The 19,897-nt window shown below is 43.0% G+C and overlaps 1 protein-coding gene across 2 annotated transcripts in view; it reads left to right on the forward strand.

The window, feature by feature from the left end:
* Positions 1–19,897, forward strand: part of LOC128298019 (IQ motif and SEC7 domain-containing protein 1) — a 147,205-nt gene that overhangs the window by 85,172 nt on the left and 42,136 nt on the right. Inside the window, exon 1 of one of the 2 annotated variants that reach the window (XM_053033746.1) lies at positions 4,969–5,678. The exons of the other annotated variant lie outside the window; for it this stretch is intronic. Within the exon in view, the coding sequence (XP_052889706.1) occupies positions 4,969–5,678 (710 nt within the window). Of the gene's footprint in view, positions 1–4,968; positions 5,679–19,897 lie in introns of those variants that run through there. 2 annotated transcript variants of the gene reach the window in all.

Here is a 19,897-nt window from a genome sequence, read left to right on the forward strand (position 1 = left end):
GGTTGGGTTGAATTTTGAAACATTTTGTATTGCATAAAAAGAAAACACTATCGGCGTGCCATGTAGGGAGTAGCCACACACGGGAAGGCGCTGTTTCGAGAATTAAATCACTTGTCCAACACCAAAAGCCATCGATCGTTCGGAAGCTTTGATAATTAGGAAGAAAGTTAGTCACAGAACGATTCTTGGCTCAGCTGAGCTGATGAGCTTTAATTAGGAAGTCGAATGGAACTGGCGAAGAGAAGCCAGCCATAGAAATCCCACGCACGCATCGCGGCGGAAAGCAATAAAATGTTTGATTGAGAAAAGAACGAAGGAACAGCACCCAATAGTACACGGTTGTAGGCGTTCGATTGGGAGTGGACTAATTTTCGTAGAAACCCTTCCATAATGCGGATCCATTCAGAGACATCATGGGAAACAATATTTCAACGCATTAAACAACGCCTAAGGTTTTGTTTTATCACAATCGTTTGATCGATGCGATGCCGTTCGGATGATGGAAAAATAAAATTACCTCCAATAAACGGCGTCCTACGCGACTAATTTCTCGGATGGCGCGCATCCGGGAATGGGATTGTCAGCTACATGGTTCTGGGAAGCTTGTGCTACCCACTCGATACTCCCAACAGTCACTCACTGATTTGTAGGGTCAATGTGTTCATCTCTTCAGTTGCATACGAACTTCCATCAGAGTTCGTCCATAGATGGGTTTTGAAATGAACGAGCGCTGTAACCGTTTGCTCTTCAGTGACGTGACGCATTTCCATCTCAAATACCTCAATTTACATTGCTTCTTGTACAAAATTAGGCTTTTGTAACGAGCTACTGCTGTACATGGTTATACCCATTCAGTAATAATTTAAATCCTCAAAAATTGCTCACAACACCTTGAAAGGCTATTTGTACCACGCGTAAACGATTTTCAACCCATCAAAGTGTAGCACGCTTCCGAATTGAAGGGTACGGAACGGCTGATGAGTCGATACACAATTGCTCGTTTTGGGGGATTAGAAGCATACACGGGTCGCTTTCACCTAGTGCGTGCGATGCGTGTAGGGCCGATCAGCCCTTTTCGAAGATCACGCACTCCCTTTTCGGCAGTTGGTAATATCCTGTTTTTTCACTTTCCATTTTGTCCGTAGAGCAACGCCATGCCCTTTTGCTTAGAAACTTTCAAAGCATTTCCTCAAGCAGCGAGTAGTTTGGTTGGGTGTTTATTTTCAGTAAACTATTCCCATAACCATCACACGCGCGCGCGCCCTCAAAGTGTCAACTGTTGGCGAAGGGGCAATTAAAAAAGATAGTGTCTGCATGCCGGTCCAATGGTGCTTCTTTGACTTCATACCGTAGCTCTCAGTGGAAGTGGCACGCTTAACCACGTTTCCTGCTTAACGCTTGGTGATTTGGGAACCGAGAAGGAATGTTTACTTACCCTGAAGGGTTCGCTGGGTGAAAATTGTACTACACCGACCGACAACCGGTGACGATTTGCGCATTGAAATGCATTCCATAAAGTCATTCCCTTGTGACGTGTTTGTCTGTCTCTGTGTTGAGAGTTGAGAGTCCTCCTCCTTATGTGCACACACTTCTCCAGGAAAGAGCGACAACGTGTTCAACGCGTGTAGCAAACAGAGTAAGCCTGCGAGCTTGGCCACACTTTCCCCTGCTTATGCTTGCTAAAAGCATCGTACACACATATCGCGCCGAACGATGACCTTAACAGCCCGTTAGCGATATGTCATTTAATTAGTTAACTGATCCAAGCTATAAAGACATGAGAAGCTAGAAAATACATAATTTTATTACTACAATTCGGACTTTCAAGGAAAAAACCTCAAACTCCATGAGATCAAAAGCACCGCATGTGCGGCATCAATCATCAATCGGTCATCATTACGACGTGTATTGGACGGAAAAGACGAGGCGCATGCATAGCCGCTACACGATGCTGTCCTTTTCGCATAAAAAAACTTAACGATCAATACCTCTAACACGCTTTCGTGTTATCATAAAACCTCAAACGTTTCCCGTGATTTTAGTTCCGATTGGTAATTATTGGAAACGTACCTTGCCTGTATCGAAATGGAAAAGAAATCACTTTCGATTTCCTGTCTATGCTCATTGGTCCGCTTGTAGTCTGGCGTTTCGTAACTGGGATTACTTTGAGTCGCTCTTGGCTGGTGCTGTCAAAAGGTAACGAAACACGTTGGTCTTTTTATTAATTCTAGATGATTGTCAGGGCCAGCTGTTGGCATAAAGTGTAGGAGTAGTTTGAAGGACGTAGGGTTGACACTATAGCTAATGCAACCGGTTTCATTTACCGAAACTGATCAAAATTTACTATTAGACGTCGACTTAACTCTTTTACGTAGAGGTAGTGAGCATATTATAACGGAATTAGGCTATGTTTGGATCAATTTGATGACCGTGACTAAGGAATCATTATATTGATTTTATAGAAAAAAAGCAATCCTTTCAAAATGAAAGACCATATGTTGATCTTGAAGTCAACACGATCTTTTGAACCAGCTGAACTAAATTAAACGTCAAATGTTCTCTTTTTTAACATCTTTTTTCTATGTATCATATCCATACCTGAGTTGTTGATATTAAAAGGTATACCTATCTATGGCTTGGGTTTCTTTCTCTTTTCTTGTATTTCATCACAACACAATCTACATCGCCTCGACGAGATCTTTACCGGTTTGCAAACCGACAACCATAATCGTCCCCTTGAACTCTAAAAGCCAAGCTATAAAATTCGTACCGCGTCTTGTTGCTGTTTACCGTGTTCATGACGCGAGAGATGCATCTTGCCTTATTGCATGTATGTGAGTGGGGTGATGACTTTTCTCTAATGGATGGCGACTCTTAGGCGAATGGAAGCGCGTTGCATAATACTTTTGGATTATTATAGCTATCCGTGGGTGTCCTTCGACAGCAGATTAGTTCCCATCACCGGAGGCATCGTTACTGGACGTCGTGCCTCCATGACCAGCATCACGATTAAACAATCAGCTATCTAACCAGTAACGCAAAATCTGCTGCGATTCAATTAACTTTAAATGCTTATTTGAATTAGCTTGCACTCTACTCTGGCCATATTGGTTTTGTTGATTGTGTAGTAGTCTATTAACGTTGCAGAGTAATTCTAATTCAATATTCCAAAGTCCAGGGTCTAAATGGAAGTTTTGTCGAATCACAGACCACGGAGTATTTATTTTACTGTAATTGCATCCCGCAACAACTCGCTCTATAGTAATGCAATCGAGAACTAGACGTAAATAAGGAAATTAGGTGTAGGAAGCTACCCTATAATCTTTCAACGAACACAGTCTAGCAGCAACAAAAAAAACTTAAAAACCGTTTACTCTTGCGCAATATCAATGGCACGCAAGCGCCAGCAGATGCAGTTATTCCACTGGAGAACAATAAACTTCTAGCTATCGGGGTTCGGAACACTAAATGCACATACCACAACTAGCTTTCTGCATAAGTATTTCATGCCCTGATTACCATCGTGTAGCAGCAGCACCCCCGAGTGCTCCGTTATGACGATGTGTTGATTGTGAAATTAGCCTTCGCTCGCACGTTCGCCGCCACGCGCTTATTCTAATTGGACTAGAACGCCTTCTGGGCGCGTGGTTCAGTAGCTCTGGACTATAACAACGCCTTTCTACGCAAATAAGCGACTCACTAGACATCGGCAGAATATTGCGGAAAGTAATGATAACTCAGCGCTACTTTGTAAGAGAGCTCGTTTAAAGCTGTGAATATTAAGCGAATCTGTCAGCCGGTGACGGCTTCTTCCTACACAGGAAGCAGAAGGGAGAAGTCACATTCCACGTCTCGTCAGGAAATATTTTTAGCACCACCCACCGGCGAAGAACCGGGAAGCTGGCGGTTTGTGCAGAAATTGGGCAGTTGATTTCTGCGAATAAATTCTTCCAACTACCCACCACAACACTGGAGAATGATGAATATTACAAAACTCATTGAGTGGCACTAGTCTGTGGTTTTGTAATTATTCCAAAAGGTTAAGAATTCGCGTCTTTCTCAGCGGAATAAAACGTTGGACGTTGTGGAAAAAGAGTCGCTTGTCCACCCGCGCATTGTTTGCTTGTGCTCAGGTCGTTTACGTTAATGCACACACGAAATCAGTGAATGCCTACGCAGTTTGGAGGATTTCGGACGGTACTTTCAGTGTTTCGAATGTGTCGTGTTTGAGTTGATTGAGTCAGCAGTAAGAGTAACAACTTAATAGGCTTTAAAATGCGTCAGTGAGAAAAGCAGGATGACGAACCAGCTCACACATCTTTACACACTTAAGCAAATTTTCTTAAGACCGGGTAGAATGCTAAGCAGTGAACCCAGCAGCATAATTAAAATGTTTATCTGATTTACAGTGTTTTCCGCAACGACTAGTGCATATTAAAGTGTAGCGAGGAAGAAAACGTACACATACGAAGTTTTCCGAATTTATTAAACGAACTAATTACTTACCGATCAACGAATAATAGTGAACTTTCCGGTTTATCTGTGTGTGAATTGGTGTTGCGGATAATCTTCAAAGCTCTTGGTCTAATCACAATCACAGGAAAACAAGCGACTATATAACACTGTGGTCTTGCATGATTGTTTTCCAAATGTTTTGGAGAAAGTGAAACCGATGGTATCAAGCTGGTACTATTGCCATCTTCGGTGGTCCTGCACGTGCTCTTTACAGTGTTCAAGTCCACAGAAAACCCGCAGATCCTCACATTAACTCCTCGGGATCAAGTACGGCTGCGCGCTCACTCAGCACGTTCATTAGCTCAGGGCAGAGTTCGACAAACTTCCGGCGTGGCCACCCGTGACGATACACACACACAAAAAAACGCACATTGGCGACCCTAGAGGGACCGCCCTAGTGCGGGACATCCGCTCCGATCCCTGTAGACCGGAGAAGCTACACCACCAAAAATCATGCTCGACTCAGAGCTGTATCCACGCGGCGGGGACACTCATCACGGGCAGCACGGACATCATCATCACCATCACCATCATCACCACCATTATAAGTCACCGCATCACCGACACTACCACTCGCCCTCACCCCACCACCACCATCAAGGGGTGGAGCGGGAACGAAAGTCAAGATCTTCGCCCCGGCATCACCATCTGCAGCACAGTGATGGCGAGAAGCTGAAGTACCAGAACGCGTTCGGTGGCTCGGTGGGCAATATCGGTGGCTCGTCTTCGTCGGAGAAATATCACAAGTACTTCCCGCACCATCTGCTGTCGGGTGGTAGCGGTACCGGTGGCAGTGGTGGCTACTTCGATCTGAGTGACAAACTGGACAGTCTGAATTTAGGCGGCAGCCGAGGTTCGGAAAAGAGCAGTCTGATTAGCGGGAGTGGAAGCAGTGCCCTTAGTGGTGGTGGAGATAGTAACAATAATCATCAGCATCATACGTCCGGTTCGGCCAGTATCCTCAGCGATACAACCGCGGCCGGAAGTGGTAGTAATGCGAGTGGAGGAAGCAGTAAGAAGCGCACGATAGTACTTGTGGGCGACGGAAGGAGCCGCGTGAGGCGAGTTGTGAGGACACAGACGAGACAGATTACTGTGGTGAGCTACTCCGGACGGAAAAAGGAAACGGAAACGCACACCAGCCATCACGCGACTATTGTCAGGTGAGATTCTAGCCTTGTGCAGGACTTTTAGAAACACAGCTCAAATCTAAGGTTATGTTATGCTACAAAGCATTTCGCTTAAGGATACTGGAATACAAATGATTATGAAGGTTCAAGGGTTCAACATTAAAATGCCGCAATATTAGACCAAGTGATGTAAGCATTACTAAATTTTCAGTTTAATTAATATTTTTATTTCTTTCTGTACTTGCAGGTAAATCCATTTCTCACCACAAATCTTGAAGATCATGATAAGCGTTTCAGATAAGTACAAAGCATTTATGTATTTATAAAATTACAAAGGCCACTATAATTTTATAAACATGCTTTGAGCAACGACATCGTTATAAAGAGCATAAATTACTCTTGCTTTAGCTTTCGAAGCAGCAAAAGTAGACGCGCTTTGGTGCGTTGTGCTTTATCGCAAGATAAATCTAATCCCCATTGGCACAACAAATGGCTTTACATCATCGCTACTGGCTTGAAGATGGGAGCTGCATCGCACTTCCAACGAGCACAATTAGCATTTTTCTCAAGCTTCGCAGCTTTGCGCTCGTATCTCATCAGTGGGTTGACAAGTTTTGTTTGCTTTTAATTTGTGAAACATAAAACAAACCTTCATGCAATTCACGTGGTACAAACGAAGTGGGAGGGGATTGCAACGAGATATGGAAAAAATATCATTAAATTCGTGGGAAAATTAATGCAAAGCCTATCGCGTAACAGAAAGTGCAAGAGAGGCACCGCACGGTGCGTCTCAGATATGATTTTTTTTTTCACTTTTGATTAGCGCCGCTAATGTGGGAGAAACAAGGGTTAAAAGGGAAGGGTGAGCGACGGAAACCGGGATACCCAGATCGATGATAAATGTGAGTAGTAGTTCCCTTTTGACCAGCATCCATTCGAGATCGGCGCATTTGTGTCGATTATGTAAATCGCCCAACCTACCGGTGCTTGTGCACAAGTGGTTTGGACAGATTTACAAACGATTGGAATAAAGGCGAAGCGAATGAAAAGTCCGTAACCTCTTTTTGCGTCTCGACAAAGCACAGTGTAAAGTGCAAACCATGTGAGACAGTCAACGGAACACAAGCGATTTGAGACCTGGTTCAGGAGCTAGCTGGCCCGTGGTGAGATTTGGTGAAGATTAGTTTCACCATTAGACACTATTAACTGCCCTTGTGGGATGGGAAGCGCGTTTGTGTTGGGTCATCTTTGCTGGAGATGTATCAGCTGCAAGTTGATGCTGGCAGGGAGCTTTGTCATCAGCGTGAGAAATCGAATGCTTGCCGATCGAAGTCATCAACGCACAATCGTTGATGAAGGTGTTAAACCGAGTTCTGCCAACAACTTTATTAGATTTTGAAGATGCTAGTAAACGATTGGTGTAACGCTGACCTTACCAGCTCGGGATAGACTCATAACAGCTTCTTTGTTACTGTGCACTGACCCACAACCGAGCGTAGCTAGTAAATCTTAGACCTCTTGCACGAGACTTGATTTTTTGTTGATTTATGCTGCTTGACAACACAGTAAAACAAACAACACAGTCATACCCTTGAGAAACGATGTACAAAGAAAAAATATGAGCAATTAGGCTGAAACAGCACACCACACAAAAAAAGAGCTCATGTGAGGTAAGGGTTTTATTTTTGTGATTCGTGAGAGACGGCCTAGCCGTATTTCTAGATAGAAAAGATTGTGTTCGGTGAAAAATAAATCGATCCATGTCCGAAAGGCGTATGGCATGACTATCGAATCACAGGAGATATGTACACATTTTCGTTCGTTTCACGTTCACGAGCTGACCTTTGCTGTGGGGCTGAACCTGTTGAGCAGGAGACATTAACATACGTGTGTTTTGTTTTTATTCTGTTTGAGAATGCTGAAGTCCAAAACGGAACCTAATTCCCACACCTTTGAAGGGGTTCTTAAACGTTTGTTGTCATTGTACATGATCTTTGATTCCCAGATTATAGCTAATTACTTGGTTCGGTAACCCGAACAGCGAAACTACGTTCAGTGATGTTGATAGATTACAATTTGGATTAAACGGATTTGAACGGTTATGAAAGAATGTTAGGCGGCAAACACACACAGTGGAGTAAAAATTCGTTTCGCAACTAGGTGCCGTCAACCTGACGGCGACAAGAACTTCAAAGGCCAAAGGAAGTCTTGTCCTAAAACCTGTGGCTAATATTACCAGCGTTCGCTGTGACTTGATCGAGCTGCGCTGCCAGCAACGGCAGTGAGCTTCGGTAGGTACGTGTGTTTTGTAATAAAAACTTGGCCCCCTACGGACATTGGTAGTAGTGGAGTCGCTACCTTTTACAAAGCTCCATCGAGAACTCGGATAGTTGCACGCTCTCCTCGAATTGCACCCGAAGTGTTCTACCCGCAGTGCCGCTGTGTTGCATTTGCGTGTAATGTAACCAGCCCTTCTCGACGCCGGCTCGGCCATAATCGGTAACGTGGTGAAACCGGTGGTATAGCTCCCGGACACTAAAAATAACCAGTCATAAAAGCTTACATTTCTCACGATCTCCCTCGTGATCACCTTGATTTGGGTGGGGATAAACGTGGCTATAAAGGCGATATGACTAGTGTACAAAGTTGTTGCACTAGAACAAAAGCATCCATTGCAATAAATGTACTACCCTACCGGTAGCTCGAGTTTGAATGATGATTTTTGATCTACTGATTCTCGTGGCTGTATTTTTTTATGTTCGAGAACTCCGCATATAATTATTCAGTTATATATTGTTGGAGATGTGAAACGCTTCAGATTGATGGGCTTTATTCATCTGGATCGTATGTGTGGAAGGTTTATTAGCTTAAGCTTCCTGTGTCTATTACCGTCACAGCGCTAGGACACTACCCTTTGGCTGCACATTAACAATAACGATAAACGTCCTTTTCAATGCATGGGCCTTAATTCCTAGGAACTCCTCATTCATTCATCAACCTCGGGCTATTTATCACTGCGTGTATCTTTTATTGTTCGGGCCAGCTTCCTTTTGGTACTAGATCCACTGACGAATAGACTTTAATGCGCAGACATTCACGAACTTGGAGGTAACTGTAAAGGTCACACTAGAGGCAAACGTCTCCTAACCGGAATCGGGGAACGGAGGTTGAGCCAGTCTGGCGGTACACGCGCACGATCGAGAATTAATTATTGTTCCCCCGGTAGATTCCCTCACCTGATGAAGGACACGTTACCGCCCTAGAAATGTGTGCGAGGCCCGTACAAAGCACTCTAGAACTAGACACTGCTAGAAGCGATCGAGGAGGAGAGCAGCAAGACACCTTCTACGTGGAGGTGATGTATTATGAGTGGGTTCATGTTGCTTGTCGGGCCGTTTTAACCAGCAAGTGTGGGATCTATCGTACCGTGCATGTACTGCAAGCGTCAATCGATAGATCTCGGTAGGTACCGTGTATCCAACGCGATCTTTCAAGTGTCAGTGTCGGAGCATGACAGTTTGGGGGTGGTGTAAAATGGTTTGTTTACACAGATTTGGGTTTCATTCGAAGAAGGAGAACTGCAAGCACTTGGAGATGGTTGGTATAAAAAAAATCATACCCGTCCATCAGAATCGTTGTCAAACATAGATCGAAGCTCACAACACAATGGTCCACTCCTTCTGCTGTGCATCAAGATCGACAGAAATGTTTTGAGTGGTTTTTCAATGGCCGTAAGCTCTAGACCAAATCACGATGGCAGCAAATAAACTCGTTTCACTTTCGCTTTATTGATTGGACTACAAATTACAGTGCTAGGAGATATTACCAAGGAACGTGCAACGTTTAACCATTGAGTGGCTTGGCTTGTGTTCCTTGTTAATAAGATATATTAGTCCACATATCGTGGGTATGTTAACTCAGTCTGGCTCTGAAAGAGAGACCTCTCGCTACCTGGTATAGTTTGCTTAAGAAACGTGAAAATTATCATGTCAAACCAATCGATATGTACAAATAGACTCTCGCTCATGTGTTGCCGTAATGAACCCGAACGTGACATTGACATTCACGCCTTTTATCAACAGTTTCCACCACCTTTCCACCCAACGGGGGATACGTTGGTTATCAGAGAAAGAAGTAGGTAAAATCGCGAGCATCTCAAGCGTCTGATTGAATTCTGGTTGTGAAAGGTGTGAAAGAGCCTGGCGGCAGAGAATGCACAGTGTACGAAGTTCATGGCATGTGTGTCCCAACAGCTACCCAGTAATAACCTTGATAGCTATTGCTGGAATTAAGTACTGGAACGAAGGGCATGGTGATAAAGCATTCAACAGTCCGCAATTTTAAATGGCACTGGAAGGACATCAAGTTGCAATGCCCAGGTGTCCCTTTCGACTCTGCGTATATGCACTTCACCTTCTTAATTATTTATGTTTGAAGCTGGAAGGAACCAACTGTTCGAGAATATCTACTCAAAACGAAAAGGACAAGTACATCCAATTTTAAATGAAAAAGCACGTAAAGAGTACAAAAAAAGTATTCTGCCATATGTTTCTTAAACCATTCACTTTCCATACGATGCCAAAATTCCTTACACCATTTTTTTATTGTGGCCAGTTAATGGATTTATTTTAGAAACCTTAATTAGCCTGTAGTGCTGTTTGTGTCTTAGCTGTTACCAGCAACAGGTTACTATGCAGAGGTCAAGTTTAACGTCATTCTAAATTAGTCGTCCCTCAGGTAGAGCTCTTAAATTACGCAAATGTTGCATGGTTCGCTTTACATCATCTTCCATTCGAAAACATAAACGACAACCAGCAAATTAGCTTGGAAAAATCACCACAGCAGAAGATTGCTGTGGCGAATTCAATTAAATCGACGCCTTTAAAAGGACAAGGGCGTCCTCCGTGCAACGACAATTTCCAAAATGGAACGACGATAGTGTTTCGCGTCACAATCCATTAAGAAACGATAGTCACTTCCTCGGACGCTACGAAAAGCGCTTAGCCCGTTTAACCAGCTGCACACGAGACGCAACACTCACATATTGACTGTTCGCGTGACTCATCGCGTCTTGTGTTTGTACACTATCGAGGTAGGGTTTTGCTTGCTTGATTATTTACCTTGAAGAAGAAAAAAAGGCAAAATCCGCTCGCGCTGCGAAAGATGATGAAGATTCACAATGAGAACGTGTCGACATAAGTCAAGCGTATACACGTTCCAACCGCAGCAATGAGAATTGTGGCGAATGTAACTTACCATGTCGAGACACTCGATACGAGACGGGCTGAAAACGGACAAGCGTTTGAGACAACCGCAACAAAGCCAGCTTCATCGACGATGGTAACCGCAAGCATGGTAATGAGTTCATGCAGTGCGTGATTTCCCTGTTCCGATTTTCCACGTTTGAGCCTCTTCCGTTCCAAAGACGATATTCCAAATTTTTAGCCATATTTAGACGACGGACCACTGGGCTGCTAGTTGTTATTTCCAGTGATTATGTATGGCACTATTCTACCAGTGATCCTTTGGTTCTACATTCTTTTAAAACCTTCTTCGTTTTGAAGTATGTATTCTTCTGGGAATTGCCTTGCCACACTTAACATATCTTAGATCTAGCTAAAAAGGACTATTACTTGTTTAATTGTAGGATACATACGCTTATCTATAAGAGAAATTACTTTCAGTAGTCTCATCTTTCAAAGAATGTGTTAAAAGCAATTACTATTGCACTTCGTTGAAGGCTTAAGGAGCTATCGTAAAAGATCTTACCGATATATCTTACAGTTTCTTCTCGGTGAATGCAATACATTCCATCGTGCAGCAACGTTTACATTTAATTGGACAGATATTTGCTACTCTGCGAGGCACGTGTGAAGGTTTACCGCTGCTTTATTATCCACGCGAAACGTAACCATGATGACGTTTGCATTTCACCACCGCCAAGCGTCTAATCGGTGCAGGTGCATCTACACAATCCTTCATTTCTCCATCTGCTTGACCAACATACCCGGCACGGGACGGTAGTGCTAGATATTTATTTCAAACCATTCAAAGGATGAAACTGATGTTGAGTATGCCGGATATTATAAGAAACCGTAACGTGATTACGGTGCTACAGAGGATCTCAGGCAGTGCTTCGTCGCTTAACCACTAATTTGGTGTCGATGTGCAAATGGCATTCTTCGGAAATGCGGCCTCCGAATGATGGTAATGCCTTCATTTGCATACCTCCGTGCGCCTGTCTGCCTTCTCCTACCGGCGAACATTATCGTCACGATCGTGACGATGAAGTTCTGTTGCTTTTTAATGCACGACTACACAGGTTTGGGAATTTGTTCAATCCATCCAAGCACCAACCAAGACGGAACCGGTAGCGATAATTCACACGGCTGAAATGATGAAGATCAACAGCGTGAAGTGATCTGTCAGCGGTTGCGACTGTGTGTGATAATGAAGCGCGCTCGCACAAAGCCACGGTCTGCCCGAGAGGAGTAGTGCTAATTGTATGCTTGGCCTAAATCGCTCTTTCTTTTCCCGCCTTTTGGTCGCCTCTTCCGTCTTTAAGCGGAGTGAAATGCTAGTGCTTTGAAGGTTATGCTAGTGGTGCGAAAAATTATTGTTAAAAGCGCTTCTTCAGGTGATAATTGTTGTAGGAAAAATCATCACCCTTTCCTGAAGCAGTATACCCTGCTGGCTTGACAGAATGGTTGACTAAATTCTTGTCTCTTTCTCTGTATATTATAGCCGGGAGAAAAAAAAAACAAAGGAGAACATGGGCGGGAAAGAAAGACTTTCCCTTTTCTAGAGCATGAAAAATAACGGACATACACGGTGCCGCTAATCGTTTCCACTCAACAGCCATAATATTTCCATTAACAAACCAATGATAAATGGTAATTTTAGGCAAAAATGTTTAACCCGTCAAATTTTTTAACAAATTTTTTAACCCGTCAACCCGTTTCATGCTGAATTTGACATTCAAATTTTGCCCTACTGCACACGCGTGAGGTCAAAAACCGTTATCGTTTAAAGCAAAACCCGCATAAACGATTAAACGTTTTGCTATTTTCCTATGGGAGGAGTTTGAATTATATTTCCCAAAGGGGGGCTAAACTCTGGCCAACTTCCCGAGACATATTTTGCTGAAATTTCACTTTCGATCAGCTACGAAAATGGGATAGTTTCCCCCCCTGTCGGGGATCCCACTGAGATGGAATGCGCTTTAACCGAAAGTGATCGAAATGAGTCGGAGAAGAAACAGGGTGCATACTAATAAAATGCCGAAACGGAAGGTGTGGCATCGTTTTTTTCTCTTCCCTCTCGTCCAAAAGTTGTTTATACACGCCTGTGATCGTCTTCCTGCGTCTGGTTCACGATTAATCGAAGGAAACCCACCCAAAAAATGGTGTACGTATTGAAAAAAGTAGAAAATCGCAACAATTTTCCTACATTCATCCGCTGTGGAGAATAAATAGGTTCGTCGTTTGTTTTCTTTTTTTTCCATCCGTTTTTAAAATGAATTTTGCGGCAACTGTAAGTAATGTCGAAAGCGAAACCAAAATTCAAACTGCAGGTGGAAGTAAAATTAAAAAAAAAACATCCGAAGTGGATGAGCATTTGAACACAGAATTATGTTGAAAACGAAAACTCTCCCCCTTTTGGCATGTATGTGTGTGTGTGTGGGTCTGCTTGTGCTCGATGAGCCGGAGCCGACAAGCGGATCAACAGCAGACCTTCCTCCCCGCGTGCAGTGTGTTGTGTTTTCTTTTCCACTCTTGAATCATGTTTTTGCTATGCTTCTAATGGATTCAGTTTAAACTTTTGCTCATTTTCGTATACCCCGTGCTTGCTCTTGGCGTATAAATTGATTTTTTCTTTATCTACAACTACATGCTTCCCGTTCGCATGTGCGCCCTATGGAGGATGGCTCAAAAAGACCGCCCATCCGAGGGTAAAAATTCACGATCCCCCGTGTAGTGAAAGAAAGTGAGTTAAACACGAAAGATTTGACTATAGTAGAAAACAAACCCCCTGTAAACTTGTTTACGTGTGCGACCGGTTGCGCCAAACTTTTAGACAACACACGACTTCAACGGCCACTAAGCGAGGAACCTTTATAAATGTGAGTGATCGGGGATCTTCGGTTCGGCCCAATGGAAATAAACCTACTGCCCGACTGAAACACACCGTCACGTCGTTTTCCATACCGTCATGCACCTCACGAATTATTTTCACGTGAAAAGCGTCGGATTTTTCATTCGCACTGGTTTTGTTCAGCTGCTTTTTTCTATTTCAAAATATGCTGAGGTTCGAAAATACGACATTGCCGTCATAATGGAATCTAAATAAAAAAATGCTGAGGTTCGTTAATGCAGACAGAGGTCACGAAGGAAGGTTATATTCGATCGTTCACCGTTGAGCTTGAACCTTTAGGAAAAAAAAGATAGTAGCAAGTGCAGAAGAGAAGCGCACGCTATGTGCCAAAATTAAGGTCAGAAATGATGTGCCTCACGGTTGCACCGATCGATGGAGGGTAAACGCAACGAAGGAAGACCAATTAGCCGTGATTGATTTTACTTACCGGTGCGATGGGTGGCTACCCCCACCACATTTGGGTGAATTTTGGCGAGAAGCACCGTGGTACATTCGTTTCGTTTCCCGTCAGAAAATCTGAAGGTTCCTCATACCACGGGGTCCGATCGTTGATTAGCGGATTTGCAATGGACCTGCGGAAGTCGAATCCTGCGCTTAGTTTTAATGATCCATTCGAATGTTTATTTTTGCTCCCTCTCCCCGTTCGATGATGCTCGAATCGTTATGCAGCCACATTCAAAGCAAGAGTTTTTGGAGGGAGATGGTAATCGAACGCGGGTAGTCCTAAAGCACCCGGACGAACTACTCACTTTCGGTGGTGGTTTAATGGCAATCAAACATTTATCGATCGATTTTAATATGATGATATTCGATTTTCTCATCATGGAAGCAGCATAAACGTGGAAACACTTGCACGAACATTATTGGCGGATGTATTGGAAGACGATTATCTGGCAACGATGTGTCTGTGTGTTAAACGAAGTGATTTTAATGAGGGATTTGTTTTGAATCCGATAATAATGTGTTTTTATGTAATCGACAAATTGGAATTCTATAAACAAAGGTGATTAGAAAATATTATTCAATTTGAGTTTAAGCAAAGGGTTTCTTTCAAATTCGAAACAGTATTCTTATTACTACTCCATGCTGAACCACATTGAAAGTACACGCACACTTTTCCCAACTGCAACTAGCCTTATCTAACATCTAAGCGCCACCATTTTATCGCACCGATAGCATTGTATTGCGAAAAAAAGTGCCCCAAATACTTACCATTATGTTTTGTTTTTGCTCCCTTCTTTATCCAACGCAATGATGCAACGCACACTCGCCCCCGAGTGAGAAACATTGATTGTTCAAAGCAACTTACGCAACTAAACGCTTCGGTCAACCAGCCGAGCAGGAGGAAACATTTTCCAAGTGAGAGTAATTTTCCGATTCACTGGAAAGGTGCCTGCTTCTCTCGCTTTTCCGTTAGTTTTCTTCGCCCACGAAGCATGGTATGCAAATGATAGCACACATTAAATGTATGGTTGCCGACCAGTCGGCTTACACTTGTGCATATTTCTGCATCTTTCTTCATCGGCAATTTTCCATCGTCTGACCATCCCTGTAGCATCACAACGAAACCAATTTTATCTTGCCCCGCACCTTCGGCCAATCCTAGTCAAGATGGTTCGAGCTCTTGTCAGCGGAATGGTTAAATGGCCAGCAAAACGTTGCACCCCTCGTAGCAACGAGGAAGGCTGCAAGCATAAGTGTGCCATTTATGATATCATCGAAACGAAGGTGGAAAGGAAAACACAATTCAAGCCTCCATGCCCGTGTGCTTTTTCCGTCGGTTTCTGCTTTTATCTGGCCTTGTTTTCTTGTCTTATTGACGCCGGACATCATCGCCTCTTCTCATTTGCATGACGTGTTTGATGCACCGCTGCAGCGTGCGCTATTGTATGCTGTACGTGTGTGTGGTGGTTACGAAACAATCCGTTCGCTGTACAGCAGTAAAGCTCACTACTGACACCGAATTGTGTCTTCGCGCTTTTGTGATTTCTTCTCGGATTTTTTTCTCTCTGAATCCACGATTAAGACCCCGTCTTTCTTAATCGAATGCATATTTTTTTGCGTTCGTCTTGCTTTTGCCATAAACCTCGTTCCGGTTTACCTTCGATCGTGAAAGATAGACCGGGTCGGGTGACAACTGAAAAGAGGTACAATTTCTTCTTGTTTTCGCGTTCTGCAATCGTTGTCAGTCTTGACCTGCGTAGCCTTGCTGTTGGCTATCTGTGACATGACTTAACTCTTGCTAAAAATTCAATCGTGTCTCTGAAAGGTACAGACCCGGCAAGATTTAAACCAATTAAACTTTTGTCTTTAGGATAAAACAGCAAGTGTGGCACACGAATCATAACAATCTTTTAATTTATAATACTTCGTCATGTTCTTAGGGGTATTAAACAAAAATATTAAACATAAACCCAAAATAATTACTGCAAAATACAAGAAAATGCATCGCAACAAAAGTAAAAATTTCAAAAAGCTTCCAATCGGTTCTCTTCTGTCAGTGCTGAAAGCTTTCACACCGTGAAAGCTCAAGCGACATGTTCAGCTTGATACCGTCACTGTATAGATGGCGCTACTAGCGCATGAGGGAAGAAAATATTTGTGCTATTGCTGTGTAAATCGTTGGCATTAAGCTTGGGATGAATACATTTTTAAATAGTGATGTGAAGATTTTTTAAGTAAATTTAAAGTATTTTTAAGTTTACAATGTTTGCAATACATGTTAGTATTTTTTAAGTAATTGTACGTTTTACAATATTTATGTTGAGGCCTCCTTTTCTCGTCTTGGCGTAACGACCTATTAAGTCCTGTGTGCTGTTTCTGGCTTATTAGGTTTATTTTTACCACTTAGTCGAATAATCAATCCTTGCTAAGGAGGATTGGTCCGGATGGGATTTTGAGCCGGTCCTGTCGGGTGAAGACCGACCCTACTACCAATACACAACCATCCGAGGCATGGCCGATCTTCATGCTTAATATTGTTTCAAATGCCAAATGCTTCTGTTGTAAAACTAATTAAATAAATTTTGGTTCTTCGTTTGGGGAGTGACCACCGGCACAATTGATCAGCAGACTACGTTCCTCATTAAGAAGGTTGCACTGTTCATTCACCACTTTAGCACACCTGTCCCGTGTCCAGTAACGAAAAAGATCAGTTGCATCGATTAATGTGTATCCACCACTCTGCGTAAGGTGATCGTTAGAAAAGTGTTGCTGCTCACCTGCTGCTCAACATCCGCTCCGTCAAGCAGGACTCGTCCAGGCCGTACAGGCATCATTCCCATCATCGCTGGTGATTGGACGTCATTAAACATAATTTGCAATGTTTTGCTCTCTTTGACCGGGACTGGTTGTTTTACCCAGTGCGTCTTGCGCCTCATCCCAATGCAATTGGGATGGAAATGGCAATGAATGTTCGAACCTGCCGGCAGCGTGCAGTTTGAAGACGTGTGACACATGGTAAATCGGTCGCGAACTGTCAATTTTGCCGTTTCGTCAACTTCCTAATACGTCATTTGCATAATTTATCGAGAATGTTTTGCTGTGGGGCTGTGCGTGTCTAAAGCAAAGAGGCGTGCTATGTTTGGTGTCAATTGATGACGTTAGCTTAGGAAACGCGGTTAGTTATAAATTAGCAAGAGGTTCTAATTATAGTTAGAGCTGTTTATTGATTTGGAAATATAAGTCACTATACACTTAAATATAAATCTCAACCCAGTTTTTCAACGGAATTTCCAGCAAACCATCAAACTGGTTGCATGTAGGTGAAAAGTTGTTAAAAAAGGACCATAAACTGTCCATCCTGGCACCTGGCACCATTTTTGTTATTTTGCTTTACGATTCATCTTCCGAAAAAGTGTGCCTAACAGCTCCGTTCTTCGGTTTCTAGACCGCATGTGGAGGAATTCTTCTATCGAAGGGTGGATGTTATTTTTTGCCTTTCCGTTCCGGCACTGTTTAGATGCTGTTTTATTGCTGTTCTTTCTCTGACTTGCACCAGCTCAGTGCATCTGTGGAAGGACAAGAGCAGTGTGGATCAGTCCAAAAGGTCGTCCAGCCCATTGGGTTTTCTCGCCCGCATTGCTTGACAGGTTTATCCTGAATAAGTAAGTAATATTCTTTACACTACTCTTTGTTCTGTATTCGTTCGAGCCGAATATCGCGAGTCGAAGCTTTTGGTTTTCTTTTCGAATCTTTCAGTCTCTCTGGACGAAAGTGGCAGCTGCCGTTTTCCTTCCTCGTTTTCAGCCACACATTCGTATTCTGTCTATTTCAAATGCTTCCCGAGCACCCACACTCAATCGAACTTGGTGTACTTTTGATCGATTATATCTCGTTTATTTGGCATTTTTTGTCCATCCTACCCGATCGAACAGTTGATTGCTCAGCTTGATGCGTGTGAGATGCAATTAAAATAAAAAAACTAAATCGTTTTTGACGCCATCCTTAGGCGCGGTTCCAAAACAGCAGATGGCAGCTGTTTTTAATAAAACCCGCTGTTAAAGACACTCTGGAAAAATCATCTAAATATCGCGCCGTCATCACGTCGTTCAGCTTCACGTTTTGGGAACGGAATGTTCAGAATAGAATTCATTTAACGGCACAGCATCACCACCGGAATCACTACAATGGGGACACATTTGATACACCGCATCGATGTTTCCGCACCGCCCATCAGTGGTACAGAAGCTGTTGGCGCTGATTTAAACGTCAGTAGTCCACCGGAAATCCGGCTAGAGTTAGTTTTATTTAGTGTGCAACGATGCCGCATCGCGTGTTAATAGTTTGTGATCAATTAGTCACAGCTCCAAATTGCTGGTAGATTTGATGCGAGGTTGGAGGCAGTACGCCAGACAGCCTACGAATTATTTATGTCGGTCACTGTCGGTAGGTTATATGCAAATGAGGCTGAAAATGGCGGGAAGCTTTTAAAATGTCACCTTTTTTGGCTGCGAAGATAATGGACCTAAAATAAAGGCAACTGTCATGTTGTGCGCTTGATTTATTATATTCGCAGTGGGCTAAATAGTGTTTGAAATGAGAAATATCCATATTTATTTTTTTGCTATGTTTATTGCTAAAATTATAAAGTGTTGAATATCGTTTCATACCCAAAAGGGACATCGGGGACATTCAATTTATACTTACAAAAGTGTCCAATAATACTTAATGGATCAATTATCACTTTTCGCCTTTACAATTTTTGGGTCACTGGCTCCCGATCATTGCCTTTCCTCGTAAATATTCCACAATTAAAGTTTTTGTTTCATCTACAACCAAAAGTTATGAAATTTAATCTGGTGTCACACCAGATGGGCGATTTTAGGTTACCAATGTTAAAAAGTGAGATAATTTGCATAACTTCTTCAAAATACGCCACATCTCCAAACTCTCCAGGACATCATTCGATGTAAATGAAGTGGACTGTACCAGAGGGTATGTTCGAAACAAAATATTCGTCTCAAATTTTGTTGCTAGAGAATCCTACTTATAGGTTCTGTATAGCATGAGCACGGTATCAACACTGGTTTGGTTACGAAAGGAAGCCATAAACTCGACAAGATCGTCCGTCACCTGGCGTCACTTTAAACATGTGGAATAGCCTGCACCGGTCGGTTGGTCCCCAAAAATCCTTTCGAGATAATCGTGACTGGAATCGGATTATGTTGCCAGCAGAGATGTTTGTCTTTTAAGTTGAAAACATGGTACACCTTGAGCAGTGCAGCCCCAAAGCAAAGTGGTACAAATTAGGGGAGTTTCGCTGCTAAAATGAAAAAAAGGATAAACAAAGCTTACAAGAAGTCACAGCTTTCGTTTGGTCAAACGCTTCAGGTGACGCATCGCGAGAAATGGGGAAAGCCAAACATGTTCCAAAACGAGTCGTGAAACATCTGCCTGTCTGGGCCGTGTCCTTTTTTCGCTGCTGTCGATCGAAGCGATGCCCAAAAGCGACACGACGATCGCTTACATAATTATTATTTTGGAAGCAGAAAAGTGGGGAGAAGGTTTTTAATGCACTCCTACCCAACCCGTGGTAGCCTTTTTTGCTCTGTGGGGTAACTTTACTTTTGATTTCTTTCCCGCTGCGTTCACGAATG

Source organism: Anopheles moucheti, chromosome 2 (assembly GCF_943734755.1).
Source record: "Anopheles moucheti chromosome 2, idAnoMoucSN_F20_07, whole genome shotgun sequence".
NCBI lineage: Eukaryota > Metazoa > Arthropoda > Insecta > Diptera > Culicidae > Anopheles > Anopheles moucheti.